This window comes from Leptonychotes weddellii, chromosome 7 (genome assembly GCF_054177405.1).
Source record: "Leptonychotes weddellii isolate Sample4059 chromosome 7, ASM5417740v2, whole genome shotgun sequence".
Lineage (NCBI taxonomy): Eukaryota > Metazoa > Chordata > Mammalia > Carnivora > Phocidae > Leptonychotes > Leptonychotes weddellii.
Genome location: NC_138375.1, coordinates 126,915,263 through 126,938,482, shown reverse-complemented (window position 1 = coordinate 126,938,482; position 23,220 = coordinate 126,915,263). Strand labels below are relative to the sequence as shown.

At 35.3% G+C, this 23,220-nt stretch overlaps 1 protein-coding gene across 6 annotated transcripts in view; it reads left to right on the top strand.

The window, feature by feature from the left end:
• Positions 1–23,220, top strand: part of DMXL1 (Dmx like 1) — a 130,297-nt gene that overhangs the window by 6,991 nt on the left and 100,086 nt on the right. For all 6 annotated transcript variants that reach the window (XR_014147278.1, XM_081827204.1, XM_081827203.1 and 3 more), the window contains exons 2-5: positions 8,271–8,396; positions 11,305–11,376; positions 14,126–14,204; positions 18,829–18,961. Coding sequence is in view for 5 of the 6 variants with exons in the window: in XM_081827204.1 (XP_081683330.1) it covers positions 8,271–8,396; positions 11,305–11,376; positions 14,126–14,204; positions 18,829–18,961 (410 nt within the window). In the remaining variant the exon portion in view is untranslated. The remainder of the gene's footprint in view (positions 1–8,270; positions 8,397–11,304; positions 11,377–14,125; positions 14,205–18,828; positions 18,962–23,220) is intronic.

Sequence of the window (23,220 nt, the reverse complement as noted above, 5' to 3'; positions counted from 1 at the left end):
GGTGATATCTCATTTTGGTTTTGATTTGTATTTCCCTAATGATTAGTGATGAAGAAATTTTTTTTCATATACCTACTAGCCACCTGTATGTCGTTTTTGAAAAGTGTCTATTCAAGTTCTTTACCTTTTAAAAATCAGATTTTTTTTTTTTTTTTTTTTGCTATTGAGTTGCATGAGTTCCTTACATACTTTGGATATTAACTCATCAGAGATGGTTTGCAAAATTTTCTCCCATTCTGTAGGTTGACTCGCTGTTTGTGCTTTTGGTGTCATATCAAAAAAGTCATACTAAGACCAATGTCAAGGAGCTTTTTCTCTGTGTTTTCTTCTAGGAGTTTTATGGTTTCAAGTCTTACATTTAAGTCTGTGATCCATTTTGAGTTGATTTTTATGTACAATGTAAGATAAGGGTCCAGTTTTATTCTTTTGCATATGGATGTGCAGTTTCTCAACACCATTTATTAAAGAGACTATCCTTTACCCGTTATGTATTCTTGGTGCCTTTGTCGAAGATTAGTTGACCATATGTGCACAGGTTTATGTCTGAGCTCATGATTCTCTGCCTTTTTTGTCTATGTGCCTGTCTTTATGCTAATAGCATACTGTTTTGGTTACTATAGCTTTGTGATATAGTTTGAGATCAGGAAGTGTGATGGCTGGAGCTTAGTTCTTGCTCAAGATTGCTTTGGCTTTTTGGTGTCTCTTGTGGTTTCATATGAATTTGGGGATTTTTTTTTTCCTGTGAAAAATGCCACTAGGATTTTGAGAGGGATTGCATTGAATCTGTAGATTGCTTTGGATAGTGTGGACATTTAAACAGTATTCTTCCAATCTAAGAACACAAGATATTTTTCCATTTATCTGTGTCATCTTCAATCAGTATTTTATAGTTTTCAGTGTATAAGATCTTTCACCTTTTTAAAATTGTTAAGTATTTTACTTTTTGATGCTGTCCTAAGTTGTTTTCTTAATTTCTTTTTTGAAAAATTCATTAACATATAGAAATGCAACTGGTTTTTGTGTATTAGTTTCATATCCTACAACTTTGCTGAATTCATTTGTTCTAATTTTTTATTTTTTATCTTGTGGTAGAGTCTTCAGGGTTTTCAATATATCTTGTTAAATGTAAACAGAAAGTTTATGTGTTTCTTTCCAATTTGGATGCCTTTTATTTTTTTCATGCCTAATTGCTCTGGCCAGGACTTTTAGTACTTTTGAATAGAAGTAATGAGAGTGGGCATCCTTGCCTTTCTCCTGATCTTACAGAAAAGCTTTCAGCTTTTCACCATTGAATATGGTGTTCATATTGTGGGCTTGTCATATAATGCCTATATTGAACTGTACTTGTATCTCAGGGATGAATCTCACTTGACTGTGGTGTGTAATCTTTTTAAGGTGCTGTTGAAATTGGTTTGCTAGTGTTTTGTTGAGGATTTTTGTATTTATGTCAACCAGGGGTATTGGCTTGTAATTTTCTTTTCCTGTAGTGCCCTTATCTAGATTTCTGCTGGCCTTGCAGAATGAGTTTGAAAGTATTCCCTCTTCAGTTTTTTGGAAGACCCTGAGAAAGATTGGCATTAATCCTTCTTCAAATGTTTGGTAGCAATCACTGGTGAGGCCCTCTGTCCTTTCCCTCTAGTTTTAACTAGGTTTCAGTCTTAGTTGTGCCTCCTCCTGGCTCTGAGACTTGAGCCAATTACTCAGTCTATCAAAGCCTAATTTTCCTTAGCAGTAAAATGGGGTGAAGATAGTAAGTACTTCACAGAATTTGTTGTAGGGATTAAATGGGTTACCAATGAAAAGCACTTAGTATTGGCTTGTGGTATAGTGCCAAAGAGAAGAAAATAGGCCCGGAAGACTATAGTGAGTGAAAGATGAAAGAAAGCACAAAAAAGTGATTTTTGAAAACAATTATTTAGGTTTTAGATGTTTTCATTACTACTTAGAAATAACTATTTAGAAATAATTTCAGGGGCGCCTGGGTGGCTCAGACGGTTAAGCGTCTGCCTTCGGCTCAGGTCATGGTCCCGGGGTCCTGGGATCGAGCCCCACGTCGGGCTCCTTGCTGAGCGGGGAGCCTGCTTCTCCCTCTCCCTCTGCCTGCTGCTCCCTCTGCTTGTACTCTCTCTCTAATAAAAAATACAAAATCTTAAAAAAAAAATTTCATACCTAGAAAAAGTTACAAAATAAAAATAGTACAAGGAACACTCATATTCTCTTTACTTAGATTTGGCTATTGGCAATAATGTACTCCCATTTTCTTTATCATTTGTGCTCCCTGGACATGTGTGTGCCTACATAATTTTTTTTCTGAACACTTTGAGGATGTTATGTACGATATAATTCTTTACCCTTGAATACTTTAGTCTGATTTCCTGATAAGAGGAATATTCTGTTACATAATCACAGTATACTTATCTACTTCATAAATTTACATTGATAAACTTATCTAATGTATTACCCATGTTCAGGTTCTGTTGGTTGATATGACAATGTTCTCGATAGTGTTTTTAAGCCTTCCAGTACAAGATTCAGACTATGGGATTACATTTAGTTATTGTGTCTCTTTAGCATCATTTCTCTTTTTCTTTATTCGTTTCAACAGTGACATTTGAAGAATATAGTACTTCTCTCCCACTTTTAAAAAACAAACCTTTTCTCATTTCTCATTTGTCTGATATTTCTTCCTGATCAAATCGAGGTCTTGGCCAAAATTCTGCTTAGGTGATGTTGTGTCCTTCTCTAGGTATCCCATTTGGAGGTACGCGATATCTATCATTAGTGATGTTAATTTTGATGACCATTGAAGGTGTTGCCCAATTTCTCCATTGTGTAACAGATTTTTTTTTCTCCTTACAACTAATAAGCAGTGTGTGAGAGAGGCTTTTAAGACCGTGCATCCTCATCATAATTTTCCCCTAGATTGACTATCCACCGATGATGATTCTTGCCTGTTTTTTTTTTAAAGCACCTTCTTCCTGGTCTAACAGGGGATTCTATGCCCCTACTTGTAGTCACCCTGGTCCAGTGCTGTAATGAGCCATTTCTTCAAGGAGCCCTGGTTTCTTTTAGTAGAGAATGCTATTAGAGGGCAAGATCAAGGTGCTAAGTGATCTCATTGCTACTGAAATGTCTGCTGCTTGGCCTTTTCATTGGACAGAACTAGCGCGTATACACATGTATATGCATATAGCAGGCTAGCATGCATATACATACACATATACAAACATGTATTTACATGTGTACGTGGAAATACGTGTATTTTGGAAAACATGATTTTATACCAGTATTTCCAATTCCATAACAACCTTACTTGACTCTGTTGTGTCTTTCCCCATTTTATATCTTTGTTCCTTTTCCTTACACAGTGAGATCCTTGGCTCATTTGCTCAGTTCTGTAATACATATAAAATCGTTTCAGAATTGCATGGTCCATACCACTGTAATTAAAAAACAACCTACAAAAACCATTCAGGATTTGCTTATACTTCTCCCCACCCTGCCTATGAGATAATAGAAAATATATGGATTGGTCTCTGTCCCCAGTTTCTGGCACAGAATTCCAGAAGCTCTTTAAAATTCCTAAGTGATAAGAACATTAGGAGCATAGCTTGTTATAATATTTGGTTCTTTTTTTATTATTTAAAAGATTTTTTAGTAATCTCTGTACCCAGCGTGGGGCTTGAAGTTACAACCTCGAGATCAAGAGGTGCATGCTCTGCAGCCAGGTGCCCCCTAATATTTGGTTCTTGACCCTGGGTCCTGTCATAGCTCCTGAAACCCTTGTAAACGCCTAAGTTATAAGGGTATTAGGAGCAGCTTTTGTTCTAATGAGGCAAATCTGGGTAGGCACCTGGATGGCTCCTGGGATGGTCACTAGACAGATCAAGCCAAGTTTAGAAGCTTGGTATTTTGAGCCCCACTTCCCATTCTCCAGAGACTAGAGAGGGATTGGAAATGGAGTTAATAATTGATCATGGCTGTGTGAGGAAGCTTCCATGAAATCCCAGTAGTATGGCGCTGTTGGGAGCTTCCAGGTTGGTGAACATATCCATGTACCCGGAGAGTGATACACCCAGCTGTATGGGGACAGAAGCTCCTGTGCTTGGGACCCTCCCAGATCTTGCCCTATATGTCTCTTTACTAGTTATTCTTCTGTATTCTATATCATATCTTTTAATAAACTGGTATTTGAGTTTTGTGAGCTGTTTTAGCTAAAAATCAAATCCAAGGGAGAGGAGGTCATGGGAACCTCTGATTCTGTAACCAAGTTGGATGAAGTTATGATTAATCTGGGGTCCCACTACTTGAGATTAGCATCTGAAGTGTAGAACAGTCTCAGTTAAGACTGAGCTCTTAACCTGTGGGATCTGACACTATCTTCAGGTAGATGGTGTCAGAATTGAGTTAAATTGTCAGCTACCTAGTTGGTGTCACAGAATTGTTTGGTGTGGTTAAAAGACCCCACATCTGTTGTCAAGTGTTGTGGATGCGGTAGTGTCAGAGTAAAGGAGAAACATGGGAGGTGGACTAGTTTTTTCCTTTTCACTGCCCAAGACTGAAAAATGGGGTCAGATTCTGTGTTCATAAGTTACTTAGTTCCTTTGGCCCTTCTTTCTTTTGGTGTGGATATGTATTCATTTGAAATGTACTTAGTTCCTTTGTTTCACTATACCCTCCCCCACTCTGATTGATTTAAGTCTTTGAATATGCATTATGTCAATATGTTTTCAAATACCGTTTTTTCCTGTATCTCTTCCACTTCATCCTACCCACCTTTGTAGGTAATCAACTTTATTGTTCCCTAGTTTCATCCATCCTGTGTTTTTTATGGTAATAAACAGATCCATGAATGTTTTATTTTCTTTTTCCCTTATCCAAAAAATGACATATATGTCCTTTTGTACTTTGCTTTTTTTCACTTAGTAGTATCCCGTAGAAATCACCCCATGCCAGTCATAGATGGCTTCCTTCTTATTTTTACAGCTATATGATTCTCCATTGCAGGTATGTACTATAGCTTATTCAGCTAATCTCCTATACACAGCAGGCTTTTTAAGGAGATACATTTACAAATTCTTAAAAATGATTAAGAAATAGAACGTAATGCAAATATGGTTTGAGTCTTTAGTGCATCCTGTGTTTAATTATACAATCAAATAAACTGTAAAAATTTAAGCTCTGTAATGAAGAATACCAGAAGATCTTTATTCTAACCCCTAGCATGATAGCTCATGAAGTGTAGACTACAGTTGGTTCTATCCCTTTTTTCTCCCATATAGTAGTTTATTGTCATCCATTAGTTATAACTCTAAAAGAAAAAGTGAGGACTGAAAGAGAGATATTCCAGATAAGATCAGTCATTTTCAGTTGATTTGAAGTTTACCAAAACTAGAGAGAGAAAGCTTTGTATGTTTTAGTACTGTCACTGAGAGAAAGTCAAATGACAGGCCGTACTCGTGTAATACAGCTGCAGCACAAGAACAAGGGTAATTTAGAACTGGGTTAATCTTGGAATGATCAAGGGTTCATTGTATAATAAGTTGGTATCTTCCTCTCTGTAGGGCTGTGTTTATTTCTGGGATAACTCTGCATTTCTCAACTCTGCAGATGTTTAGTACTTGTATTAAACAGTAATTTTGTGAGGAACTTCAGGATTAGTATGAACTTAATTCAGGAAAATTTAGAGTTGTAGTTGACAAAAATAGTTGCTATACAATATCTGAAAGTAGGTAGACAATTTTAGGTATGGCAAAAGGAAAGCAAAGTTATGAAGACATGTTTAAAAAAAAATATATGTATATGTATATATATATATATATATTTTCCAGTTAATGGAACTAAAATTTTTTGTTTAATGAGTAGGAAATCTAAATTGTAAACATTTATAATTTGACACAATGTTTTGGGATACAGTGACTATTGGTATTTTATCAGAATTTAATATTGAGGGGAAAAATCAGTTTCTAAAATATTAAGATGTTTAGAGCATTACAAATGAAAATTTTTCTTAAATTAGTTTTTGGAATTTATTCTTGCTCATAGTCTTGTGACAAGCCTTGTGATCCCACTGTGGATATTTATATAGGTGAGCAGACCATCATGAGATTTTTTGTTTGTTTGTTTACTGAGCCAATTTTCTCCACTATATGACACCAGTAGAACCAGACTTGATTGTCCCTAATTCCTTTTTGGAAAATTCTTGGCAAGGATACTTAACTAGGGAAGTCCTTATGGTGTCATACAAACAGCACTAGATCAAGAATCAAAAGAGATCAAGATTCTGAAGCCCACTCTGCCGCTAAGAAGTTATGTCAGCCTATTTTAGGCCTCATTTTCTTGTCTGTAATGTGAGCAGATTTATTTGTATGATCTCTCAAATACCTTTCCAAATATTTTTTGCTGGCACGTACAGAAACATTTTGGCTTTGGCAAAAATTAAGGTCATGAAGTATAAATTATTATTTTCTACATTAAGGTATATGTGCGGGTGCAAAAGTGGTGAGAAAGTAAATAATTACTAATACTTTTTTTGAACTTATTTTTGGATGGGAAAAAGTTTGTGATAGATGTTTTATTGTCAGTGTCATACTTCATGGTGGCCTATATAAGTAAATTCCAGGAAGACAGCCACGAAGAAACTCCTGTGATCTAAGAAATTAGGGAAAAGGATACAAAAAGAATTCTGGTTGGAAGAGTTCTGCTAATTGTGAAGTTCAAAAAGAGCTATAAAATGCTTGCTAACAAGCCTTGAACTATACCTTTTTATTTGTTTGGTTATGGTGGCTGTTTTTGAAGTTAAATACTTCATTTATTCCATAGGTATTTATAAAGAAGCCCCTTCATTTAGAATTGGAGGATAGAGCAGAGAGCAAGATACACTTGAACCCTATCGTTTTGTTTTGTAACTTGCAATAATGAAAATGGATAATAAGCAAGATACTTACAAATTGTGTTACCTCCTATGAAGAAGAATAAATAGTAATGTGATGGAAAGTAATGAGAGAGAGAGAGAGAGAGAGTGTGTGTATGTTTGTGTGTGTGCGCGTGCACGGTTGGGAACTAAGACCTGAATGTTGAAAAAAAGCTAGCTAGACAAAGACCAGGCAGAAGAGAAGTAGATAAAACACAGTAAGGTAGAAAAAGATTGATACACCCCAGGACAAAGAAAGGCAGTGTAGGGACAGGGCCAGTGGAGGGATGGAAAGAGTAGCTTGAGGTGAGTTTGGAGAATTAGGACAGTAAGGGCATAGAACCATGGTAGGGAGTTGATTTTATTCCAAGTGCAATGGGTAAACTATCAGGGGGTTTAAGCAGGACAAATTACTTGCTTTAATAAACATTTTTAAAAATATTTATTTAGGTGAGCCTGGGTGGCTCAGTTGGTTAAGCGACTGCCTTTGGCTCAGGTCATGATCCTGGAGTCCCGGGATCGAGTCCCGCATCGGGCTCCCTGCTCGGCAGGGAGTCTGCTTCTCCCTCTGACCCTCCCCCTCTCATGCTCTCTCTCTCTCTCTCTCTCATTCTCGCTCTCAAATAAATAAATAAAATCTTTTAAAAAAAAATAAATAAATAAAAAATAAAAATAAAAATATTTATTTATATTAGAAAGACTGAGAGCAAGAGAGATCATATGGGGGAAGGGAGAAGCAGACTCGCCGCTGAGCAGGGAGCCTGATGTGGGGCTCGATTCCAGGACCCTGAAATCATGACTTGAGCCAAAGACAGACTTTTAACCGTCTGAGCCACCCAGGCTCCCCTTTAATAAACATTTTTTAAAGTTTACTCTTTTCGGGGTGCCTGGCTGGCTCAGTCAGTAGAGCATACAACTCTTGATCTTGGAGTCATGAATTTGAGCCCCACATTAGATGTGGAGTCTACTTAAAAAAAAAAAAAAGCATGACTGTATGACTGTGTGTGGAAAGGAATTAGAGGGAAGCAAGAATGGAAGCAGTCAGACTATTAATAGTAGTGGTGGAAGGAGATGGTGGTGGCTTAGACAAGAGCAGTAGCATTTAGTGGAGGTGGAAGAAGTGAATATTTTGCAGATGGGACTGACTGAATTTGCTGATGGGACTGAACATCAGAGGTAAAGGAAATATTCTCAAATACTAGAGATTTTTTTTAAAAGGGATACTTAAAATTGCTCTGTTAAAACATAATATTTAGTTACAACAATATTTAATGCTAATATTCTACCTGATAAATACTTTGACAAGTTTATCCTTTTTATTTTATTTTTTCCTTTTTTATCCCCCCCCCTTTTTTAGGCTTATGCATCTGGATGTGACATTGTTATACTGGGAAGTGATTTTGAAAGATTACAAATAATCCCAGGAGCTAAACATGGAAATATTCAAGTAGGATGTGTAGACTGCTCAATGCAACAAGGCAAGGTTTGTAATCTTGTAATGTGGATTTGTTTTGAATATGGTTTTTGTCAGGATAATCTCCAAAGTGTGTATTTCCTATTGAATTTGAAGCTTGCTTTGTTTCAAGGACAATGTAGCTACAAATTTCTTTGGCTGTCTAAGATGCACCATAAAGAACAAAATTCCTGACTCTCTCAGATGTGTCTTAGAGATTGTCAGGAAGTCTGCTCTTACATAATTTCAAAATACAGCATAATCTTTTTCTGTGAGTTGATAAAGAAGTATTAACTGTAGAACAGGTCTAAAGCTTACTTATTTAAAAATTGAAGAAAAGGAATGACAATAAACCTTCAATCTATTTGCAAATAAACTACTGAAGAGAAATCATTTGTTAGAGTCATTCTTTCTCTGTACAGGTATCTCCTTATAATTTCTGGATAAACTTTGTACTGAAATGGAGTCCAGCTCTTCTAAAGTGCATAGTTTTTTATTAATTTATTCCAAGTCTGTAAAATTAATTTATTCCAAGTCTATAAGAAAAATGAAAAATTTTGTTTGGACTTTTATTTGCATATGAAAAGTAACAAGTAACCTTGAAAGTAGAACAGCAACAACAACAACAGAATCAGGCTGTGATTCTGTATCAGGTGAAGTACAGTTCTGTGTAGTAGCAGAATTGGTAGAGTCATGGCTAGTAGGCAGCATAGTGTAAAGCTACATATAGCATCATGGAGGCACGGGTAGCCAGGCCTGGGCATGCTTGTAGCTAGACTGGGCTCAACTTTGCAAATTTACTTAATTTTTTGCTGGATATTTAAATATATTACTGCACTATATGATTGCACTGGAACATTTTGTGTGAGGAATCAAATGGGCCCAATCTTTTTTTTTTTTTTTTAATCTAATCATTTCTAATGAACCTGCCAGTCTGAAAAGTTACCTCTTAGTACCTAGTTTGGTGGTACTTATGGTAAAATGAGTTTTGGCTCTTACCATCTTTACCTGTTTTTTGGACTACTATATTACTCCTGTGTCCCTTCCCTTTACAGTTACAAGTGTCTCTCATCTGTCTTTCTTTTGTTCACATCTTTAATTCTCACTATATTACAAAAATGATTTTTATTATGGAATGTTGAAAATCCTTGAGACTTCCAGGAACCCCCTTCTCTTCATGTTTGTTTGATATCCAGCTCTATAGTTCTGTAATCTTCATTATTGTATTAAAACTTGCTTATAACATCTACACTCACATAAGCCTGGCTATGTTAGAAATCCCATTTAATAACTTTAAATATGAGTTATGTTTTCATGATAACCTAGATTACATGACAGTCCAGATTAAAATAAACAGGTGATTTGGTTTATAGTCATTTTTTTTTCTTCTAAAGATTTTATTTATTTATTTGAAAGAGAGAGAGAGCACAAGCAGGGGGAGTGGCAGAGGGAGAGGGAGAAGCAGACTCCCTGCTGAACAGGGAGAGGGCCACCCATAGCAGGGCTCCATACCAGGACCCTGGGATTATGACCTGAGCTGAAAGCAGACACTTAACCGACTGAGCCACCCAGGCATCCCCTATAGTCATTTTCATAAAGGGCAGATTTCCTTTGTGTCACAGATATTCATACAAATAAATGACTTCTCGCCATATCAGGAAGAAAGTTTGCAGGTTATGATACTTGGAGATTTCTGTTGTCCTTTAAGAAGGAAGTGCTGCCTGATACCGTAGACATCCAGTATTTTAGCATTACTGGTTTTTTTTCTCTGAAGGACTTAATTAATTTTCATGAGAAAATTCATCTGCATTTCTCTTATTCATTTGCTTAAAAACATTCTTTGCATCCCTTTACCTTGGGAAAGTTCAAGTTGTTCACCTTGGCATGAGACCCTGTACAACCTGGCTTAGATCTGCCTTTTTGGACATATGTACATCATTCTCTTAGAAGGGACACTCTGTTCCATCTCAGCTGGTAGTCACCTCTAGGTGTACATTGCCTCTTCTTCTAATCTTTGCACTTGTGTTCAGTAACTTGTGTTATGCCCTTTTTCTACAATTGAATATTCACTGCTCTTTGAAGTCTGACCCACTTTTAAAAGCCCAAACTAAATACTCCCTCCCAGACTGACTCCGTACAGATGATTTCTATGTCCTATGAACTTCTCAGAACAATTAAAAATAGCCATTGAAAGTTTTTTCCATTACATCCTCATTCCTTACCCCCTTCTTCTCAAGATTATATTCTCTTATTTTTATCCCTTATACATTTTTGTATCTATCAGTCTTCATTTCTGATATTTCGTTGTTCTTCATTGTGGCTCACCCAAGCTATAATAGTAGCCACCTTATAAAACAGAGCCATTGATTGAAAGAGCAAATTTTAAAGATACTCAGATAAAATGGAGTATTGAAAAAAAAAATTTCTTAGAGCATTCACAAAGGAATAGATCTAAGTTTTATTTTTAAAAAGCTAAATACACAGTGACAGAATTGTCAACTTTGAAGACAGATAACCTAGAAATGGATTAAGTCCTATCTAATTTCCACTTGACAAGGAATATAACAATACATTTTTTTCTATGAGGAAGGGAATTAATATTTACCATGTATCTTATAGGTAATTATATATAGATGCTTTACAGATGTTGTTTTAATCCTCAAACTGATTCCATTAGGATTATAGTATTATGCATATTGTAAATATAGATAGAGACGCTAAGGTACAGAGAGATTAACTTGCTGGTTACTCAGTAAGTGACAGTACTGGAATTCTGACTCAGGTATGGTGGTCTCTTAAAAATGATATTCTCAAATATGATAAATGAAATTGTGTGGGGGGGGCTTATTTTAAGTTGTACTATTAATTTCTTTTGCTCTTTTGATTCATAAGTAAGTTAACATATCCGTAAGTTTTCTTTCTTTTTTCTTTTTATAAGATTGCAGCATCCTATGGAAATGCTATCTCTGTTTTTGAACCAGTTAACCTACCGAAGCAAAAGAAAAATTTGGTCAGTAATTTATCATTTTTCTTTTAGGAATTGAAATGTCTTGAGTATTAAAAGACACTATTTTTAAGAGTACAAAATCAGAGTGATCATCAGATAAATCGTATAAATTATACCATGATTAAAAGATAGATGTTAAATGCCACTTCCATATTTAAAATATGTTTTAAATCTTAGATTGAAACAGAAGTAAATCAAATTGTGTTGATGAATTATATGTGTTTTTTTTCGTCTGACATTTTTCTTTTATAATAAGTATTTGAAGAGTCACAACCTTAAGTTCAGTAGTTAATTATTGCTAATGGTAAACACCATTATCTAGTGAAGGGTGGCACTTTGTTTTCGGTTTTTATTATCTACTTTTATATAGTTGTTCTGCTTTTTCTTAAGTATTTTGTTCTTAAAATTACATGTTTTAATTGCAGAGTCTTAATGTACCTTCAGGACTTTTTTTTTTTTGGCCCTTATTGTATCATGTAATATAACTGTTAACAGGTGAATAAGTGTTTTTCTTTATGAAGAAACTATATTCAGAATTAGTTCTGAAAGCTGGTTAAAACAATAGTTTATAAATACTAGATTTCTTGGGTGCTTTAATGCTCTAAATATAATAGATCAGGTTATTTTACCCATTTCTACTGAAGGTTAAACTGGTGATTTAAACCATAAGAAAGAGAATCAGCGTAGTATGGTCTTAAGAACGTTATCTTAGGAGCCATAGGACTGCTTTCTTTCTTTCTCTGCTGCTTTCTAGCCATTTGATCCTAAGCCAGTCAGTCTTACGAGGCCCTTTGCTCAATTCTGAAATTGGTTAATAGCTATTCATTCTTCATGGGAATACTGGAACAATGACATGATGTCAAAAACTGTGCAGAAGTATGTTCACTATAAATAATTATGTTTTAATAATATACATACCTTTATATCTTTTAATATTTTTCATTTCATTTTCACTTAGCTCCTTAGTATCTTACAAATTCCCTCTGTTTTAGTATGACAGCTGTTTTTGTTTTTGTTTTTATAAATAAGACAGCAGAGACCCAAAGAAAATTAGTTGGTTGACCATCGGAATAGCTGCTGAGCCACAGAACTAAGTAAAACCAGCTGTATTGATTCCTGAGTGTGAGCATTCTTTTCCCTACCTTATGTAAATGAAAACATTTTCTCTAGGTTAACTAATGCTCATTTTAAAATTTCATGGAAAGAGAGTCCACAGCCCTCCCCTGATTTATATTTGTGTTGTGTATTACCTAATGAATCCAATATTAGAGGCCCTGATAACCTATGAATTAGTAATTGATAGTAGTAGAAATAAGTGATTGCTGTGCTCAGAATGATGTATTTCAAATAGTACTTATAAATATTTATTGAATGAGGTAGCTGACTTTTAAAAAAGAGGTTTGGTTTTTTCCCATTTTCTCATGTACTAAATAAAATTGTTTAATGTAATGCTAAAAAGTGAGTGAGAAGAGGCTGGTTTATTAGTAGGCAGCACTGACTTTGCAGAAAGGGTTAAACAAAAAAAAGCTTGATGAATAAGGGGAAAACTGGATCAAATGGAAAAATGGACTTGGAAGGTACACAGAATCTGTAATTTCTGGGTCTACCCAGAGAATCTGTAGATTCTCATAAAAAAGACACTATTTCCTTTCCTGTATACATTCTAGAATATTCTTTTAAGGTGGTGATTCTTCATGAGAGGAACACTTCAGAATCACTGGTTGGACCATGTGTCCAGATCCTGCCTTGGGGATTTCTGTATCTGTAGGTGTGAGGTTGTGAGTAGGCACTTCTATGTCTAGTTCTGGAGAGGGTTCTGTTGTGCACTATGATTAAGAGCCATTCCTGCAAGGCAGTGTTTCATAAAAGCATATTCTGCAAACCACCTGTATCAGAATCACCTGGGGTGTTCATTTAAAGTACAATTCCTCATTCTGGGTTTTTTGAGCCTGAACTTTTGGATACGTGCCTCAGAACATATCTAAAACATCTCAGGTTATTGTACTAAAGTATGAGAAACATTACATTAAAAGATTGTTTATGGGTCTCAGTCTTTTAGAGGTTAGTGAAATCAACTTAGTAGGCCACAGCCTGAATTTAAAAGAAAAGGAAGTAAAATGAAAATGATAGAGTGCATCACATGTAGTAAGGGTAAACTAAGATCGCATTTATTATGTGTGTGTATGTTTTGGGTCCCCTCGCAACATATATTTCTTACTGGTTTATAGGTAAAAACTTTTGAAAAAATGTTGCTTTAACGAATGAAAAAATCTTAAATAATATAATGGAAGTATTACATTTCGTAATCTGAGTTTTCATACGTACTTTTTGATCTCAGGTGAGGATGAAACATTAAAAGAGAAGGAAGCCTCAGATAGCACGGACACAGACACATTTAGAATTAAACCTTTGTAACTATAATAATATAAGGTAATCGTAATTTTTAAAATCTGAGGTTAACGAGAATGTTGTCCAAAGTGGCATATACTTACTGGATGTTTGTGCTGAGACAGACTTTTGGACCTCCAGGAATGGGTATTCATTCTCTCACTAATCTCTTCCATCACATATTTCTTATTATTCTCAACTAAACTGAATATTTTGTTCCCCATTAAAAATGACTGCATGGTCACTTGTACCTCAAAAAAATGGCTTCATGTATTACTAAGAAGAATAAGCATGAATGTATGTATTTGATATAGAAAAGCTGCCAATAATAATTGACTAAATGAGTTTTTTACTTTAATTTTAGGAATTATATAGTCAATGGCAGAAAAGTGGCCAATTTTTTCTGGAATCAATAGCACACAACATAATTTGGGATCCTGCAGGTAAGAAATGGATTAACTGAAATGAAATATCACTTGACTAGGCTGTTTCTTTTATTACTTTCCTGTATTTCAGTTCTGCTTTGTGTGAGATTGTGGGGAATAAAAAATAAATAAAACATCATGTTCTTTTAGAGCTTATACTGAAATGAAGACAAATATTGACTGCAATACCTATTGTTTTGGGAAAGAGACTTTAATTCTCTCTGGAGAATCAAAGTTTCATTGAAGAGGAGCTTTTTGACCTGCAGTTAGGTAGATGTTAACATTGAGAATGGGGATAGATGGGAGGAGAGAAAAAGAAGTGAATTCTAAGAAGAGATAATGTGTGTATATATCACTTATATATTTCTGCACTAAAAAAAAAATCCCAAAGCCATTTTTACTAATCTACTGCAGTGAGCAAAGGCACAGAGAAAGAAAGCATAAGGTACATTCTCTTAACGCTTAGGACTTCATTGAGGCTGGAGTGAGTCTGGTGATAAGGAGATAAGACTGCCGCATATTATGGAAGGCCTTTAAAGTTATGCTAAGGTATTTGAATTTAATTCTTTTTGACTATCCAGAAAAATATTATAGGTTTTGAAAGTGGCTCGTGATAAGCTAAGATTTATGGTTTTGTACGATTTTTCTGGTAGCAGTAAGTTGGAAGGAACAGGAGGATAAAATTTATAATTATTTATAATTACCTTTGCACAGTATGCATTCACAGTAATCTAAATGAGAAATAAGAATTTATTTGAGGACCTTTAATGTAATAGGTGCTTAATTAATGTTGAATGACTAATGAAAGGAGTGCAGAGATATGAAATGCATTTAGGCGATAGAATTGACATTACTTGACAGTTGGATTTTAGAGTATTTTGAGAATATCTGTGATCACAAGAGGAAGTGTGATATGTAGGAGTTACAGATAGTGGAACATAGGTTTTGTTTGGACATGTGGAATTTGACAGGCTTACATAGCATATAGCAATAACCAAAATATAGAAATTTCTTTTTTTTTTTTAAAGATTTTATTTATTTATTTGACAGAGACAGAGATAGCGAGAGCAGGAACACAAGCAGGGGGAGTGGGAGAGGGAGAAGCAGGCTTCCCGCGGAGCAGGGAGCCCAATGTGGGACTCGATCCCAGGACCCTGGGATCATGACCTGAGCCAAAGGCAGCCGCTTAACGACTGAGCCACCCAGGCGCCCCAAAAGATAGAAATTTCTAGAATACAAGAAGTTATCTTTGAAACATAGAAGCCATCAGTTTAGATAAGATAGCTTGCATCTTAATATAGTAGATGAACTGGCTGAGAAAAAAATATTTAGAAAACAAAGTTCAGAACCCTTGGAAATTATTTTAGAAGATAAAAGATTATCTTTGAGATACTTTTAAAAAAAAATCAGTGTTTTAAAATGTTTTTTCTTATGTAAGGATGTATGATTGATGCATTCTAGCCGGTGACGTACATGTATATTTTATGCATACAGTGGAAAGAGATCAGACATGGGTTCAAATTTAGCATGTAGTTTAGTACAGCAGTTTATGTATAACTCTACTAGATAGTGAGACTTATGTCCCAGATAATGCCTGTTTCTCCATTGATTATTAATAGTGTCACCTTCTGTTCTCAAAAAAGTTCCTATTTGGATGATACATGTTATTCTGTTATAGCACAACATTCTATTGTAATTATTTGTTTACATGGTTTAAATTTTTGATTAGACAAGGGCTGAGATTCTAGTTTATTCAGCATTTTCTTTATCTTTGAGGGGCCATTATATTAGGCTTCCAATAGGTGTTCATATATTTGACTATAAGTTTTATGATCATGAAGAAATTACTTAACAGATCAAGAATGGTTAATTCACTTGTAAATTAAGGTAATATCTATTTCACAAGCTAAGTTTTTAATGATCAGATATGTCAGTGTATTTGAAAGTACTTGGTAAATGATTAAGAGCCCTGTTTAAAAAAACATAGTGTTAGCAAGTGAACTAGCTATTTGAAGTGTCATATTTATAACTAATAAAAACATTTCATATTAGAATAAATGGTATTTCTTTAATAATAACATAATAGTTGCTTGGAAATTTTGTACCTTTGGTCTACCAGTAATAATGCTTTGGGGATAGTATTAATGTTAAATTCCTCTGTCATCATTACAGAGTTATATCAAAAGATAATTACCTGTTTTCCTATCTAGTAGTGACTTGACAACAGCTTATGACCATTCTCTCTTTATTATGATTAAGTTAAAATTCACATAAAAGTTTATTATTTTTCTTTCAATAATCAAAAAGTTTAAAATTTAATGGTTTGGTTAAGAAATGGGTTATTGTTGTAATAAATATTTGGAAGCAATTAGTATATTATTTTTGCAAGTGAACTTCAATTATTTATAAACAGATTTTAAATATTTTAAGTGAAGTATTAGTATTTTGGTTTTGATCGATACTTAACTATATGCCAGGTATTGGGATATAAAGAAATTTTTTCAGATGATGCTACTAAATTGACTCTAGTGCCTTTGTGTTTGCTCCTGATCCACTACCACACCTGGCTAAAATCGTAAGATTTTTCTCTTTAAGACTTTTTATGCTTTGTTTCCCTACTTTATTATTCATACCTCTGCCCTTTGTGTTCAAGTCAATATACTGTACCATACATTAGCTATTTTTGTATCATTTCATAACTGGGATTAATCATTTTGTATTCTGTATTAATTTCTTAATCCTTCATGGTATACCTTAAGTTCAGCTTCAGTTTATGTTAAAGAAAATTTGTAAAAACCAAACTCATGAATACAGCGGTGAGATTGGCAGTTGCCAGAGGCAGGAATGAGGAGTGGATGAAATACATGAAGAACGGGGGTTAAAAGGCACAAAATTCCAGTTATAAAATAAATAAGTCCTGTGGATGTAATGTACAGCATGGTGACCATAGTTAACAATACTTAATTGTATATTTGAAAGTTGCTAAGAGAGTAGATCTTAAAAGTTCTTGCATCACAAGAAAAAAAGTTGTAACCAGTGTGTGGTGATGGATGTTAACTAGATTTTACTGTCCTGACCTTTTTGCAGTATATGCAAAATCAGATCATTATGTTGTACACCTGAAATGAATACCATGTTATATGTAAGTTATATCTCAATTTAAAAAAAGAAAACTTGTGTCATTATGCTAAACAGTGTAATAATAACCAAATGTAAATGGAATGTCTCATTGGTGCTTTCTAGCTGTTCATGAGACTTTCTGTTGAGTTGCTACTATTTATTGAGCTTCTGCTAAGTGCCTAGCCTGTGCTAGATGGGTAATACATATTATAGCTAATCATTACAGCAACTCTATACACACTTCTGATTTTATAGATGAGAAGAAAATGGAGGCTCAGAGTTTGTTCCACTAGATCAAATTCACATGACTAATTAAGTGACTTATTTGGGATTTAGACACAGGGATTTCTGATTTACATTTGTGTTTTGTCACGGACCTACTTTTGAAATAAAGTGATCTTTCCAGAGAGACACAAATCCACAGTCCTTAATTGCCAAAGCAAATGCCTTACTTACTTTGAACTTTTTGACCACAGATATGTCTCTTCCTTTCTTGTTTTTGTTGGGATGACAACACAGCCTTCTCCTCAATTACCCAAGTCATAAGTTGAAATCTGTCCTTGAAGCCTCTTGTATCTCCTGTTTTTTAGTTGGTGTCAAGCCTTGAAAATTCTGCTTTTGAAATGGCTTTCAAATTCTTGCTTCTTATTTTCATATTTGATTCAGATCCTCATGATTTCCTTTGTGTGTTACAGTCAGTTAACCAGGTTTCCCTGTGTTTTTGTTTTCCCTAATCTCATCTATCTCTAGTCTTAATTTTTAAAAAAGAATCTTTACCTTTCTTTGTGTACTGGAGCCTTTGAAAGCATGGTGAAAATTTTGGATTACCTCTCTAGAAAAATGTACATGCTATACAGATAACTTTTGCATATTATCTCAGCAGAGGAAGGTTTACAGGCCTCTTCAGGTCCATCTTTTGATATCCCCCCACCCCAGTTCAAACCCCTTGTTCTAAAATACAGATCCACTTATGTAACCCCCACACACTTAAAGCTCCCAACTATCTATAACAGAGCCCAAATTCCTTATAAACTTCAAAAATGCTTTATAGTCTGACCCCAGAAACTTTTCCAACCTTACTTCTTTTTCCAAGTCTACTGTGCACTTTATTCTGTAGCCATAAACCAAATTATGAATCATTCTTGGGGATATATTTGAACTTTCATGACTTCACGTCTCTCTTTACATGTCTCTACCAGAATGTGAAGTCATCATGAAAAAGGACAGCACTTCATTTGTCATTGTATCCCTCCCAGTGGCTAGTGCAGTGCGTGGTACAAAGAAGATGCTCATTAAATGTTTGTTAAAGCAGAGATTATATGACCTATTCCCTTTTTTCCCAAGCTGCTCCAACAAAATTAAAATACAGCCTCCTTCCCTCTCCCCCAAATCTTTTGTTATTTAACTTTTCTTAGAAGTTGTGTTATTTTTATAGTATTATATGAAACTCTTGACCATGTGACTTAACTCACTAATTAAATACCTAAATAATAAATGGTGAATAATATATATATATTTTTAGGCAATCGTCTTTTAACTGGTTCTAGCTGTTTGCAACTGTGGTCCAATGCTAACTTGGAGAAACCATCTGAAGATGAAAATCCAGATAAAACAGATCTTAATTTGGGGGACTGGAGATGCATTTGGCATTGCAAGTAAGCAATTAATTAGGGGATTAAAGTGACAAACCTGTTCCTGGTGGGTTTTATTATAAATGCCTTTTAGTTTGTGTAAAACTACACTAACATGGAAGTATCAATTTTTTATTCTGTGATAGGCCTTTTCTTATATACAGAGGATGCACTGTTTCCCATGTTCTACAGATCCAATTTTTTTAATTGTTGAATAAAACACCTGGAAGGATACATAAGAAACTTGTTAAGCCTGTATGATTATCATTAAATAGAAACTTGCTGAATTACACAAAAGGAGACAGAGACACTTTCCATGCTTTTGACTAGAAGTTTTTCTTTTGTGAAGAAGTGTATTTTTCCCGTTACTTTATAGATTGAACATAATCCTTGTCAAAATTCCATTGGAATTTCTACTTTTGAGCGTGGTTTTAAATTTCTTTTAAAAGGTTAAATATGGGAAAATCAGGGAAACTGAAAGAAAGAAAAAAATGAAGATAGCATAGTAAAATGAATTCTAAAGCTAGAGCTGGTCAAGCAGTTTGTTCTTGATGTAGGAACAGATTAGGGTCCGGGATTAGACACAGTTACACAGGGAGATTCCATATATAAGGTGTCATTTTACATCATGGGGCAAACTTGGTATCTCTGTGGAGAAGAAAATGAAATTAGAGTCTCTTTCATACCTGACACCACAATAAGTGTCAAAAGAAGGAAACATTGAATTTCTATACAATGAAACAAATAACTAGGAGAAAATACAGGTAAATTTTCGTAATTTAGAATTGCAGTGTCCATCATGGTAGCAACTAGTGACATACCACTTTTGAGCACTTGAAATGTGGCCGGTCTGAATTAAGATGTGCCATAGTATACAACACACACTGGGTTTCAAAAACTTAACACAAAGGAAAACAATTTAAAATATAGTTATTTTTTTTATTATATGTTGAAATGGTAATATTTTTGATATATTAGCTTAAGTAAAATAATTTATTATTTTTTTAAGATTTTATTTATTTGAGAGAGAGTGATCGAGAGAGGCGAGCGTGCGCAAGAGCGGTGGGAGGGGCAGAGCGAGAGGGAGAAGCAGGCTCCCTCACTGAGCACAGGCTCTGGGCTGGATCCCCAGGACCCCAGGATCATGACCTGAGCCGGAGGCAGACGCTTAACCAATTGAGCCACCCAGGCTCCCCTTAAATAAAATAATTTCACCTGTTTCTTTTTACTTTTTAAAAATGTGGCTACTAGGAAATTTAACATTTGGTTTATGTTCTATCACTACTGCATGAAAAATGCTGCCTTAGATTAGGGAAAGACTTTCTAGGTACAATGCCAGAACTAGAAACTGAAAGGAAGGGAAAGGAAAACATCAATAGTTGTGACCATATCAATAAAAATTTCTGTAAAGCAGGGAAACTAAAAAGTTGGGAAATATTTGCAATTTGGAGTTCATGCCTTTTTTAAAAGGAGGTCTTAAAAATTAACTAGAAAAAAAACATGGTAAACAAAAATGGACAATGAAGAGAAAAATTGTAAATGATAGTACATATGAATAATAGCAAATTAAGAGTTGATGGACCTCACTCAAAATCAAGAAGTGCAAAATATCCAGAAATAATAGGATGAATAATATCCATTATTAGTGAGTGAGGTACTTTTATATTCTGTTAATAAGGGAATGCAATTGGTATTTTTCTGTAGAGCAATTTGGAAGTATGAATCAACAGACTTAATTTTTTTTTATACCCTTGAGTTACTAACTCCAAGATTCATTCGTTCATGCAGCAAATATTTGCTGAATGTTTATCATGTTTCAGGCAGTGGTAAAAGTGCTTAGAATATAGCATTGACCAGGCAGGGATAGAGAGACTATAAACCAGTAAACCTGTATGACAATGTTAAATGCCATTCTTCCTGAGTCAGTTTTATATGAAACAGTAAAAAAATACATCGGATACCAAAGTGAGAGTAGGGCAGACCTGGTAGAGAGTTTAGAAAGGAGGTTTCAGAGCAGCCGGTTCCATGTATTTTGCATCTCTCAGCTAGATCATATGGGTTTTAAAAAGGGTTAACATATAGAGAGGGAATAGGATTTTGCAAAGAAAATTCTTAGCAAGAGTTGTCTTTGCTCTGGAGCCTTTCGTGTAAGCTTGTAGAGAGGAAGCAGCAAAGTGTTATATAGCCTTCACCGCAGGGCTTCTGGGCAAACTGAGAATTTGAAATGTGTTTCATGCATTTGGGAGAGGGGAAGAATCTTAAGTTAAATCAAGATCAGAGTCCACAGTAGTAACTTGGACTAGACATACTATTTATTTGAGATGGTTAATTAAGCAGAAAAGCCATGGCCCTCTGGTTTCAGTTTAGGAGCAGCTGATGATTACACTAATCGGAACACATTTAAACATCGGGTTTGATCACATTCCTGTTGTGATGCTTAAAACACTTTCTGTATATGTTAGATGAAGATCAGTAGTATGCTAGAGAAAAGTAAGTACGGTAAGGGGAAGAAGAGTAGAGGTGACTTCTGAGTGTAGACTTGAAGGAAGTGAGGGAGCAAGCCATGTGCAGGGATCTCTGGGAGAAGGATGTTGTAAGCAGAAGGAACCTCAAGCACAGACTCTCCCGTCAGGGTGTGCGCGGTGTGTGTAGCTTGTGGCTGGAGTAAAGGTCGCTGAGAGGTTATTGTGAAGCGTTTGCCTTTTATTCCGAGTTGGGAAGCTTTTGAGGATTTTGAGCTGAGGGAGCACTGAGGACTGATTTCCCCTTTAAAAGGACCTGCCTTAGCTGCTGTTTTGAGAAGACCTGGAGACAGAGGTCACGGTCATGGAAAGGATTGTCATGGAGATCAGGCACTTCTAAGTATTTGTTTTAAGAATATCCTTAGAATTGGGGCGCCTGGGTGGCTCAGTTGGTTAAGCGACTGCCTTCGGCTCAGGTCATGATCCTGGAGTCCCGGGATCGAGCCCCGCATCGGGCTCCCTGCTCGGCAGGGAGTCTGCTTCTCCCTCTGACCCTCCCCCGTCTCATGCTCGCTCTCTCTATCTCATTCTCTCTCTCAAATAAATAAATAAAATCTTAAAAAAAAAAAAAGAATATCCTTAGAATTAAGCAGATGCATAAAAATGCATATACAAGGATGTTCACCGCACCACTTTTTTTGTAGCAGCAAAAATGAGAAAATAGCAGTGAGTAGTTAAATTATTTTAAGGCATTGCATATATCTGTAATGGAATAGCATAGCCAGTAAAATAATACAGACCCAGATACTTGATATGCAAACATGTTCGTTACATACTTTAAAATAAATATTACAAAGCAAATTGTAAATATGACCTCGCTTTCCGTCCCCTCTTCCCCTATATTCTACTACAGAAAGTAGATAGAGAAGGGAGGGTGGAGAGCCGGGTCTGGAAGTCTGTGTGTTAAAATGTTAGCAGTGGTTTTGCCTGGGAGTGGGTGTTGTGGTGTAGGTGAAACTGATGATTTCATTTTCTTCTTTTCATACCTTTGTATCGATATTTTCTATTACATATTTATTGCATTTAAAATCAAGAAGATAAGTTATTTTTTTAATTAGTTGCAGAGGTAGAGTTTAGTGATTCATCAGTTGCCTGTAACACCCAGTGCTCATTCCATCAAGTGCCCTCCTTAATGCCCATCCCCCAGTTATCCCATCCCCCGACCCATCTCTCCTCCAGCAGCCCTCAGTTTGTTTCCTAGAAGTTATTTTAATTTGGAATGAACTGTGACAGAATTCCTCTTTGGCCTCCTTTACAAATAAATTTAAAACGAATTTATCTAAGCACGAAATGGAAAGCAGCGATAGTGTAGATGGTCTTGAGATCAGCATATACGGGTAGCCAGATAGGAAGGCAATGAAGGGACAAGAGCCAAAGCTCCTTGAAGAAGAAAAAGGCAAGTGTGCACCAAGTGTATAGGTCAAGCTGACAGGCTGACTCCAGCCTGCTGGCAAGTCCCCCAGTAACCCACACATAATCCTTAATTAGGTAAATGCTACCTTAAGGGAGAATTCATTTCAAAATCTTGATTTATTGTCCATGAAAATGTATGTTAGAGTATAGATATCTCAGGGCTTTGGAAATTAGATTTCCAAACTGAAAAATGAAACCTTTCTCTTTCTCATATTCTAAGGCAATGAGAGCTATGATTCTTTGTTACCTAAGCTTTAAAGACTGATGATACCAGTCATTCTTGCATGATTCTTATACATAGATAATTTCACATAAAAATAATTTTTATATCTAACTTAAACATTTACA